The 12,567-nt window shown below is 41.5% G+C and overlaps 1 protein-coding gene across 1 annotated transcript in view; it reads left to right on the plus strand.

The window, feature by feature from the left end:
• LOC115151804 (yjeF N-terminal domain-containing protein 3) overlaps positions 1-10,015 on the plus strand; it is an 80,528-nt gene extending 70,513 nt beyond the window's left edge. The window contains exons 3-6 of the mRNA XM_029696045.1: positions 2,316-2,426; positions 7,643-7,756; positions 8,374-8,524; positions 9,223-10,015. Coding sequence (XP_029551905.1) covers positions 2,316-2,426; positions 7,643-7,756; positions 8,374-8,524; positions 9,223-9,419 — 573 coding nt within the window. The 3' untranslated portion in view covers positions 9,420-10,015. The remainder of the gene's footprint in view (positions 1-2,315; positions 2,427-7,642; positions 7,757-8,373; positions 8,525-9,222) is intronic.
• Positions 10,016-12,567: the final 2,552 nt, after the last annotated feature.

Raw genomic sequence — 12,567 nt, forward strand, 5'->3', positions numbered from 1 at the left:
GAGTCTGCTGTCCCTATGTCCCTGTTCTGTCTACTCCGGATGTGTTGAATATGTCAACGTGTCCATTGAAAAACACATTGATTATCCCACTCAGCTTTCATCAGGAGTGTGTGGCTGTATGTTTATGTTTGGGTGATTCCTTACGAAACTAGAACAAAAAAGACCATGATATTTTCGATTTCCACAAAATGTAATCCATAAAAGGGTCCTTTGGAGGAAAGATTGTTTATTGAAGTTGGAATATTTGTGCCATTTTGTCCTTACCCAGGCACCATAATGTTTCATCTGTAGATGCTACAAAGCAAAATGTGTCATGAAGCTTTACCACCTGCTCTGTAATATGAACAGTATTTAGATGTCTTTTTTTATTTTATTACAATAATTTATGAATATTTAAAATAATGAAATGATATTGTGAAAATACTAAATATCATGGTATTTTGGGGGTTTTGTATTTGTGGCTGTATGTGTGGTGTGACACGTGGGTGTGGGTCCATGTATGTGTGGTGTGTGTGTGTGTGTGTCAGATGGATGAGAGCAGAGGCCCTATAGTGCAGGGATGGGCAACTTTGATGGGGTCCACAAATATAATAACTAATTTCATGCAATTCTACTCATTTTGCCATGGGCAGAGGTTTATTTTTTGCAGTTTTACAGCTAATTTCCTGAAATTATGCACATTTTGCCATAGGGTGGAGGCAAATGTTTGCAGTTTTTAATATGATAACGGATGATCAAATGGGCCCCACCCCGGTCGGTAATTCGACCATGCTTACTACGAGTTTAGATGGTAGGTCTAGCGGCCAGCTAACTAATTAAAAACAACTATTCCCAGGGTAGTTACTGTTAATGAGAATATGTTCTCACTCAACTTATCTGGTAAAATAAGTGTACAAAAAAATAACTAAAGTAGGCTTAGCCTCTGGGACCTTAGAGTCAATACAGCCATTGCTCCTGTGTGTGTGTGTGTGTGTGTGTGTGTGTGTGCCCACACATGTACGAAGATAGGACTTCAGAGCCTGGCACAACCAGCTTGTTCCACTGGATGTGAATTTTAGATATCCACTGAAATGACCTTCTCTTTAGTCTTTAATCATTTTGTTAGCGCTAATGGCCCAATCCTAAAGCAAGTTGAGATAAGATAGAAAATATTAGATGATACAGTTAGGATGCTGCTGTAAAAGGCACTCAGGTTTTCCACTGCATTCACAGTATGTGGATTTTGAATGTCACTCCTATCAAAGATGGCCGTACCTTATTGGGCTACTGTGCTAATTAGCGTTAGCATTTGCCACAGGGGAGCAAGTCAGAGAGGGTGTCATCACATCAGTGCAGCGAGAGACCCACATGAAAACCCTGTTGCACAGCAGAAGACACACTACTACACCCTTAATGACACCGGGAAGTCGTTTCATCTGTTTCAGCCACTTAGGCAAAATGTTCTTACCTATCTCGCTATGCTCAGAAGGTAGCTTCTGCTGCCGTCATTATACTTCCACCTCACGGACTCGATGCCGCCATTAACATCCTTCTTTCATCTCATTTAGAGTGTATCTACTTCTAGACAGAACATTTATGTTACAGATAATGGCTGCTGTCTCTCTTCTCCCGGCATCATTACTGTAATTAATGCTTTCATGTCTGTATTAATCAGATACTGCAATTAGAGTATGGCTCCATTTGTTGCACTGTAATGTACCACTCCATTTAGAGTCCCGGTTTTAGCGGCCATATTGAAATTGGTCCGGTATATGAAATACCTAGGGTTAGGCTACATATTTGGTGTGGTAAAGCTGTTGGAGAGTAAGGTAAGACACCCTTAGCTGTGATGTAGCTAGCAACGCTACATGTTTCACTCCCCTACTGATCCTATTTAGGTGTGAGGAGGAAGATTGGACCACTTAAGTTAACATGCCAACTCCAGCAGGATATAGTGGCGGATACCTTTGCTGCTTCTCTTAAGGATGTGTGAGGGGATTTACTGGGGTATGTGCTGTGCCCCTGTAAAACAGAGAGGGGGAGATGCCAGTGGCCCGATGGGAAAACTCATGGCTCAGGCCTGATGGAAAGTAGTGTGTCCGGCTCTGGTATTTTTTCCACTCCTGTCTGGGTTTAATGAGTTTGCGGCTTTCTGTCTTTAAAAACAGACCTGGGTGCCATTTCCCCTGGCCATGGCATTGCGTCCCTGGCACGCGAAGGAGAGAGTTTGACAGTGATGGAGGGTCAGCCTCACGGGTTGGATGACCTGTACCCTGGACAATGAGTCTGCTAGGCTAACTGGTGATGTCTTTGTCTCACTCTCTCTCTCCCTCCAGGCCTTTCCTCTGACCTCCCTGGGTAAGAAGCAGCCAACAGTGTTGGTAGTCTGTGGTCCTGACCAGAACGGCTCCATCGGCCTGGTGTGTGCCCGCCACCTGCGCATATTTGTAAGTATACCACAGAAGACTGCACCGGCCATGCACCCACCAGCCATCTCACACACACGGCCATGTGGACAATATCAGACTATAGTTAGTAATGAATGAAATGGTTCAGTGAGTTTATTGCAGTATAAAGTAAAAGGGTTTAGGAGATTTTCATTACAACTCCTATAAGTAGACCTTAATGATTAATGATCCATTATGGGATTGAAAATGTCGATGACATCACTTCATTGTTACCCTCATTAAAATACTGTCTGGTTACAGTTGGCAGTAGTAGCATACCATGATATAATGTTGGTGATGTCATGACTTTAGTTTGCATGAATGTGCATATGCTGTTCTGTAGTGTGAAGACATTTATTGCAATATTACAGACGATAACAGTACATGAACTAAAAACATCATTTGAATAAGGATTTACACGTTATGATATAGCGCGGCAAGTCTACTTTCTTTACTCTGTCGTCGAAACCATAAATGCGTTATTGTTTTCCTGCCTTAGAACGGAACGTATCTATATAACTTCACCATATGTGTCTGAGATGGCAAATGTATGGAGCATCAATATCTCCAATTAAAACCATGTTGACAGCAGCTGTTAAAGTTGTAAGATGACTGTCTGTGAAGCTCTCAGGGCAGTGACTGGGCCTGGGGTCAACACAGATATATTTTACAGCAGGATTCCAGCAATTAATAAAGCACTTCCACATAACTTTGATCCAAATAAACAAATCAAATGGTATTGGTCACATACACATATTTAGAAGATATTATTGTGGGTGTAAGCGAAATGCTTGTGTTCCTAGCTTCAACAGTGCGGTAGTATCTAACAATTCACAACAATACACAACAATACACACAAATGTAAAAGAATGGAATTCAGAAATATATACATTTTAGGAAGAGCAATGTCTGAGTGGCATTGCCTAAAATGCGGTCCTGGGCTAGCCATCAGTGTTCACCGAGCTAGCATGTGTCTCAGTATGTTTGGCATGCATCCGTGGTGCTTTCCACTGCTAAATAAATGACGAGCCAAAATATTGCATATGGAAAAGACAAACAGTCCCCAAGTCAAAGCTCATCTTTGTCAGATTCTGTCTGAGGATGATTATGTCTGTGACCATTAGTCCAGCCTGTTGTTCAGGCAAGGGAGGATGCACATGATGCTCTACAGTTCTTTCGGGAACATAATGCGGTTCTTTCGAGTTTCTTTTGAACATAAAGACCTTGGTCTCGACGTCTGAAAGAGTCAAGGTGTTCATCACGACTGATGAGTCTCAGATTCCACAATGTCCTTTGATTTGAATGTTGCTTTTGTGTCACGGTTTAAACAAACCACTGTGAATCTCAACGGACTGTGACCACAGGAAAGACGCTCCTTCAAGGCCTACTCAGAATGCTCATCCTTCAGGGAGAGGAAGTTCAACGGTGGGAAGGCTTAACAGCAACAGGAAAAGGCGTGTGACCTGTCTATAACCTGTTGACATACCTCTTAGTTGATGCTTGTTGATGCTAGAGAGCGTCCTGATGGTGCCTCCGTCCCCAAGGTATGTCTGTCTCTTGTTGACGTTGTTACCTCTTCTAGGTCAGGGCACCAAGGGGTCGCAGCCACCCTAGAGGGTCGTCTCTCTCTGGGTTCTTTAGCGGCAGTTATGAAAGATGACGTCAGTTGCATGTTCTTTGGTCCCTGTGGTTAAAGCCTGGTTGGTTTAATGTCTCCCAGGAGCGAGTTGGAGCATGTAGACTGACGTCTGGGCTAACAGACCACTTCTCCCTCTGACTGATCAGGGCCAGTTAGTCAGAGATGGAGGGACCTGAACCTCTCACTGCCTGGTTTACATGACCAGCAGCACACTGAAGCCCTTTCACATACACTATTTAAAAAGATACCGTTGAAGTCCAAAGTTTACATACTCTTAGGTTGGAGTCATTAACTTGTTTTTCAGCCACTCCAAAAATTACTTGTTAACAAACTATAGCTTTTGCAAGTCGGTTAGGACATCTACTTTGTGCATGACACAAGTCATTTTTCCAACAATTGTTTACAGATTATTTCACTTATAATTCACTGTATCACAATTCTAGTGGGTCAGAAGTTTACATACACTAAGTTGACTGTGCCTTTAAACAGCTTGGAAAATTCCAGAAAATTATGTCATGGCTTTAGAAGCTTCTGATAGGCTAATTGACATAATTTGAGTCAATTGGAGGTGTACCTGTGGATGTATTTCAAGGCCAACCTTCAAACTCAGTGCCTCTGCTTGACATCATGGGAAAATCTAAAGAATTCAGCCAAGACCTCAGAAGAAAAATTGTAGACCTCCACAAGTCTGGTTCAGCCTTGGGATGCTTTGCTGCAGGAGGGACTGGTGCACTTCACAAAATAGATGGCCTCATGAGGAAGGAAAATTATGTGGATATATTGAAGCAACATCTCAAGACATCAGTCAGGAAGTTAATGCTTGGTCGCAAATGGGTCTTCCAAATGGACAATGACCCCAAGCATACTTCCAAAGTTGTGGCAAAATGGCTTAAGGACAACAAAGTTAAGGTATTGGAGTGGCCATCAAAAAGCCCTGACCTCAATTCTATAGAAAATGTAGGCAGAACTGAAAAAGTGTGTGCGAGCAAGGAGATCTACAAACCTGACCCAGTTACACCAGCTCTATCAGGAGGAATGGGCCTAAGAGGGTTTTATAAATAAGCATCAACCAGTGGGTCTTGTGATGGGATAACAGAGATGACCAGTTTACAGAGGAGTATAGAGTGCAGTGATGTGTACTATAAGGAGCGTTGGTGGCAAATCTGATGACAAAATGGTAAAGAGCATCTAGCCGCTCGAGAGCACCCTTACCTGCCAATCTATAAATTACGTCTCCGTAATCTAGCATGGGAAGGGTGGTCATCTGAATCAGGGTTAGTTTAGCAGCTGGGGTGAAAGAGGAGCGATTACGATAGAGGAAACCAAGTCTAGATTTAACCTTTGCCTGCAGCTTTGATATGTGCTGAGAGAAGGAAAGTGAACCGTCTAGCCATACTCCCAAGTACTTGTATAAGGTACTTGTATGAGGTACTTATCACTGTGATTGAGGCCCATTAGCGGTGGGGATCACGGCTGGCCATCGTTTAACATCACAAGCCACAGGTGTCTGGATTTCCACTCTCCCTAATCGTCTATCATTAATCATGGAGGTGTAATTTAGTCATCCCAGAGTCCAGAGGGCCAGTAGGCCTACAGCGCTGTGCTAATCAGAGGGCAGCCCTGTCAGTCTCTAGCTGTCTGTCTGTCCAGCTCTGATCTACACACAGACAACAAAGTATGTTCTCTCTTAAATTGTCACCTTGTCATCTTAGAGGGCCTGTATTGATTTATATGGTTACAGAGTATTTCATTGTCATATACACTACCGGTCAAAAGTTTTAGAACACCTACTCATTCAAGGGTTTTTCTTTATTGTTACTATTTTCTACATTGTAGAATAATCGTGAATACATGAAAACTATGAAATAACACATGGAATCATGTAGTAACCAAAAAAGTATCAAACAAATCAAAATATATAGATTCTTCAAAGCAGCCACTCTTTCCCTTGATGACATCTTTGCACACTCTTGGTATTCTCTCAACGAGCTTCATGAGGTAGTTACCAGGAATGCATTTAAATTAACAGGTGTGCCTTGTTAAAAGTTAATTTGTGGAATTTCTTTCCTTCTTAATGAGTTTGAGCCAATCAGTTGTTTTGTGACAAGTTAGGGGGGGGTATACAGAAGATAGCCCTATTTGGTAAAAGACCAAGTCCATATTATGGCAAGAATAGAGGCTTCTAAACAGCTTCTATGCATAGTCACTTTAATAACTCTACCTACATGTACATATTACCTCAAATAACCGGTGCCTCGCACATTGACTCAGTACCTGTATATAGTCTTGCTAATGTTATTTTACTGCTGCTCTTTAATCACTTGTTATTTTTATTTCTTATTCTTATTTTATTTTTTTAAACTGCATTGTTGATTAAGGGCTCGTAAGTAAGCATTTCACTGTAAGGTCTACTACACCTGTTGTATTCGGCACATGTGACAAATAAAATTTGATTTGATTTAAAATAAGGAAAGAGAAACAACAGTGCATTATCATGTTAAGACATGAAGGTCAGTCAATCTGGACAATATCAAGACCTTAGAAAGTTTCTCCAAGTGCAGTCACAAAAACCATCAAGCGCTATGATGAAACTGGCTCTCATGAGGACCGCCACAGGAATGGAAGACCCAGAGTTACCTCTGTTGCAGAGGATAAGTTCATTAGAGTTACCAGTTTCAGAAATTGTAGCCCAAATAAATGCTTCACAGAGTTCAAGTAACAGACACATCTCAACATCCACTGTTCAGAGGAGACTGTGTGACTCGGGCCTTCGAGGTCGAATTACTGCAAAGAAACCACTACTAAAGGACACCAATAAGAAGAAGAGACTTGTTTGGGCCAAGAAACATAAGCAATGGACATTAGACCGGTGGAAATTTGTCCTTTGGTCTGGAGTCCAAATGTGAGATTTTTGCTTCCAACCGCCATGTCTTTGTGAGACGCGGTGTGGGGGAACGGATGATCTCCGCATGTGTATTTGTGCACACTTAACCAGCATGGCTACCACAGCATTCTGCAACGATACGCCATCCCATCTGGTTTGGGCTTAGTGGGACTATCATTTGTTTTTCAACAGGACAATGACCCAACACACCTCCAGGCTGTGTAAGGGATATTTTACCAAGAAGGAGAGTGATGAAGTGCTTCATCAGATGACATGGCCTCCACAATCCCCCGACCTCAACCAAATTGAGATGGTTTGGGATGAGTCGGACCGCAGAGTGAAGGAAAAGCAGCCAACAAGTGCTCAGCATATGTGGGAACTCCTTCAAGACTGTTTGAAAAGCATTCCAGGTGAAGCTGGTTGAGAGAATGCCAAGAGTGTGCAAAGCTGTCATCAAGGCAAAGGGTGGCTATTTCAAGAATCTCAAATATAAAACATGTTTTGATTTGTTTAAAACTTTTTTGGTTACTACATGATTCCATATGTGTTATTTCATAGTTTTAGGAATGCATTTCATAGTCTTCACTATTATTCTACAATGTAGAAAATAGCAAAAATAAAGAAAAACCCTTGAATGAGTAGGTGTGTCCAAACTTTTGACCGGTAGTAGTATTTTCTCTCTCTCTCTCACAGGAGTATGAACCAACCATCTACTATCCCAAACGCACCCCTCACACCATTCAACAGGATTTCACAGTTCAGTGTGAAAAGATGGACATCCCATTCCTCTCCTATCTCCCAACAGAGGTGAGCAAGATAAAAAGGATTATAAAACATGAAATGTTAGATGTCAAGTTTAAGTATCAATTTGTGTCATACATTTCATAGACACAAATTAATCCTTCAATTAAACTTGACATCTGCTAGTGTAACTGACTTATGAAAGTGCACCTTGCTGGAGCTGTGAGAACAATGTAAAGCTCTTGTCTAGATGCTGACCAGTGTTTGAGTTGTGGTTGTGTTATGGTTGTGTGTTCAGGTGTTGATCAGAGTTTGAGTTGTGGTTGTGTTATGGTTGTGTGTTCAGGTGTTGATCAGAGTTTGAGTTGTGGTTGTGTTATGGTTGTGTGTTCAGGTGTTGATCAGAGTTTGAGTTGTGGTTGTGTTATGGTTGTGTGTTCAGGTGTTGATCAGAGTTTGAGTTGTGGTTGTGTTATGGTTGTGTGTTCAGGTGTTGATCAGAGTTTGAGTTGTGGTTGTGTTATGGTTGTGTGTTCAGGTGTTGATCAGAGTTTGAGTTGTGGTTGTTATGGTTGTGTGTTCAGGTGTTGATCAGAGTTTGAGTTGTGGTTGTGTTATGGTTGTGTGTTCAGGTGCAGTTGATCAGAGTTTGAGTTGTGGTTGTGTTATGGTTGTGTGTTCAGGTGCAGTTGATCAACGATGCCTATAACCTGGTGATTGATGCCATCCTGGGGCCAGAGACTGACCACACAGACGTGAAGGAGCCCTACGCTGGCATCCTAGTCACTCTAAAGCAGGTCAAGATCCCCATCGTAAGTGTGGACATACCCTCAGGTAAGGCTGAAAGCTATGCTGCACATTCAACATGTACCAGTGTTGCACAAATGTACAGAAATTTGCCGAAAACAGGATTTTAGCTCTGAGCTAAACACGAGTAAGCCATACAAAATAAAAGCCTGTACATGCTCCACCACAGGATGTTGGTGGCACCTTGATTGGGGAGGACGGGCTCATAGTAATGTCTGAAACGGAGTCAATGGAATGCTATCGAACTCATCAAACACATGGTTTCCATGTGTTTGATACCATTCCATTTACTCCATTCCAGACATTTTTATGAGCCATTCTCCCCTCAGCAGTCTCCTGTGTGCTCCACAATTCACAGGCCACATTTGCAGCTGTGATAGCCTTTGTCAGAGCAACCTCAAGTCATCCTTAACACTACCGAGCTGTAGAGGCCAACCTAGATGTACTGAGATAGTAAAGCATATAGCTAAGGGTAGTACAAATATTTGGCCATTATATCACACCCTCTCCGAATTTAACTTGTTCTGGAATGCTGCTACCTGGCAGGTGTCTCATCTGTAAGATGTGAAATGCCGATTAAAGTTGAAAGGAGAAGATCAAGTGAGATACTCACGCTCTCCATGATGTTATGTCACGTGACATAGCTAGTAGATGTCAGAAGGTTAGTTGTCCCATCAATAGAGATGGAATTCAAATGGTGATCATCATTTCCCTGTTTATTAAAGGTTGGGATGTTGACCAGGTGACCTCAGATGGGATCAACCCAGACGTCCTGATCTCGCTTATGGCACCAAAGAGATGTGCCACCAGTTTCACGGGGAAGCACTACTTGGCGGGACGCTTCCTGCCTTATGACATCCAGAAGAAATACGATCTGAACCTGCCAGAATATCCAGGCATAGACTGTGTTATAGAATTGTAAAATCTTCTGTATACCCTCACCAGTCCTCATTTTGGATAAATATGGATAATATATTCACGTTTTGTATTTTATAGATTGTTACTGTGCTTTATCGTTCATGTGCTATCTCTCCAATGGGTGTAGACTAGAGCAGGTTTAGCCTTACCAAGAATTCACTCTGTTTGCTCAAATACAATAGAAAAATGGTATTTAGAATCTGTGGGAGGTCTGAGTTGTATGTCTGTTTTGGAAATGGTTTGAGGAGTTTCCATGTGAGTTTTCATGTGAGTTGCGTCATTCTCATTTTTGTGATTGCTTCTTTGCAAAGTTCTGAGATGATCTTTCTCCTTCAGCAAAAAATGATGAATGTTGTGCGGAAGAGGTGTTTTGTACCTTCGAGTTAACTGCTATTTTTTATGTATTATTATGTTTTGATTTCTGTTTTTCTCATTGAAGAATGCTTGGATTTTGGGTCAAACTACTTTCTAGCCGCTGCATTTTGTTTTTTAATAATTCAGTCTACACTGCTGCATTTCCTTAGTCCAAGTAACACCTGTTCGTTGATTTGCAGTTGCAGAGTTTACTCTTTGTCCAATAAAAGATCTCATTTAACAATTGTTTTGATTCCGATGTGATTCGATGTAAGAAAGTAGGACATATGAAAGCTGACAAGATTAAAGGTAATCATGACAGTAAATCTTCCACAGGAGTAACAACTTTGTAGAATCTAAACTGTGTTGGTGGATAAAACTGCCATTATGCTTCGTAACATCAGAGATCACACAGAAATCTATGCAAATCCATGCCAAGCCTCAGACATTGTTAGAAGAGATCAGGCAGGAGATCAGACGGATGATTTCCTCAATAATTCTCTCTAAATCCAGATTCGATGGAGTGGAATCAGAACTTGTCTTCAGTGTGCTTAGTTCACATCAATTCTGCATTTGAGAGGAAATGTTTTCATATTTGGGATGCTACAGTAAAACATACTGTCTCTGGTTTATTGATTACAAGTGAATTAAAATATACGCTGAGTGTACAAAACACCTTCCTAATATTGAGTTGCCCCCCCTCTAAAGTGTTTCGCAGGGATGCTGGCCTATTTTGACTCCAATGCTTCCCACAGTTGTGTCAAATTGGCTAGATGTCCTTTGGGTGGTGGACCATGAAAAACCCATCAGCGTTGCAGTTCTTGACACACTCAAACCGGTGCGCCTGGCATCTACTAACATACCCCGTTCAAAGGCACTTAAATCTTTTGTCTTGCCCATTCACCCTGACACAATCCATGTCTCAATTGTCTCAAGGCTTAAAAATCCTTCTTTAACTGGTCTCCTCCCCTTCATCTACACTGATTGAAGGGGATTTAACAAGTGACATCAATAAGGGATCATAGCTTTCACCTGGATTCACTTGGTCAGTCTATGTCATGGAAAGAGCAGGTGTTCGTAATGTTTTGTTCACTCAGTGTAGAAGCAATGTGGCAAACAAGTGTAGTGCAAGCTGGGTAGTTAGTTGATGACGAATGTCTCTCATCATTTTGACCTGACTCTTAACATGTTTATAATAGGCCTGTGAATGGATGTGAGTAGGGTACAGGACGATTTATGTACTAGTTAGTGTATTTATACCAAAGCCTGCACTGTCCTCTAAGTGTTAGCACTGTGCGCAGGAAGTCACAGTGTATTTATACCAAAGCCTGCACTGTCCTCTAAGTGTTAGAACTGTACGCAGGAAGTCATAGTGTATTTATACCAAACCCTGCACTGTCCTCTAAGTGTTAGCACTGTGCGCAGGAAGTCATAGTGTATTTATACTAAACCCTGCACTGTCCTCTAAGTGTTAGCACTATGCGCAGGAAGTCATAGTGTATTTATACCAAACCCTGCACTGTCCTCTAAGTGCTAGCACTGTGCACAGGAAGTCATAGTGTATTTATACCAAACCCTGCACTGTCCTCTAAGTGCTAGCACTGTGCACAGGAAGTCATAGTTTCGAAATGTTAATCCCATAACATACAACGGTGTTAAACCTGTTAAGTGCAAAGAGCCCACCCACAAGGCACACACTGGTTGAATCAATGTTGTTTCCATGTCATTTCAATGGCCAACGTGGAATAGATGTTGAATTGAGGCTTTTGGAATACATCTAAACATTTACTGCTCATATTTTTCATTCTGTTCCTCTGCATTTTCTGAGAGGCTCTTTCTCATATATTTAAGTGAGAATGTATTGTTCTAATGTTTTAGTTAATGGTATTCAAAGTCTTCAAAGTTCAAAGTCTTTAGAGGGTGGAAGAGAATTAACAGATATTAACCGATACTAATATCATATTGAGGAGGCCGGTGGGAGAAGCTATAGGTTTTTATTCGTATGTTTGAGGTGTTCTATACCGTTCCATTTATTCCATTCCAGCCATTACAATGAGCTGATCCTTCTATAGCTCATCCCACCAGCCTCCTCTGGAAGAGACATGTTCTATTACAGTTGATTGGTAGGCTGTTCTGGATTTCAGTGATTTATAAATAAGGGTAGAACATCTAAGTAAGAGGGCAGACTAGTGCATATTTTTTTCACAGATCTGCATGGAATTATCCCACCTGCCTGAGGGAATTTTACAGAATAACTCCTAAACATCATTACAATTGCTGATGGTGTATTTGCAACGAGTCAGTGCATTCTATCTCACAAGCATGGCTCTGTGTGTTTTGAAGTGAGTGTTTGTTGAATGGTATGCCATATGATGCCACTTCCCTCTTTGGCAGAGAAGCATCGTGCAATCAGCAGTTGTTAAAGTTACAAAATCTAACCAGAAGTTGACCATCTGGCATTGTCATGCTGTCTGCGAGTACACAAACGATGTGAAGCTCTACTCTAGTGCCACGTTCAAGACAACTCAGAACCTCCGAGTTAAAATGTGAGTACGTTTTTTGCGTAGCGCTTCCTATTGGTTGATTCTGATACTTTCCAAGTGGTAACCTCAGAGCTCATCTTTCTTTCAAAGTCGGAAATGTCAGATTTTCAAAGTTCTGAGTTGTCGTGAAAGCACCATGCTGGCTTCACATGCTCGTCAGAAATGGGAAACTGGGAAGCCATAAGTCTGACATGATTGTGTTCAAGTGCTTTTGAAGTAAAAACAATTCTTCAACCAATAAGATTTTAGCTAGCT

Source organism: Salmo trutta, chromosome 17, assembly GCF_901001165.1.
Source record: "Salmo trutta chromosome 17, fSalTru1.1, whole genome shotgun sequence".
NCBI classification, from domain to species: Eukaryota; Metazoa; Chordata; class Actinopteri; order Salmoniformes; family Salmonidae; genus Salmo; species Salmo trutta.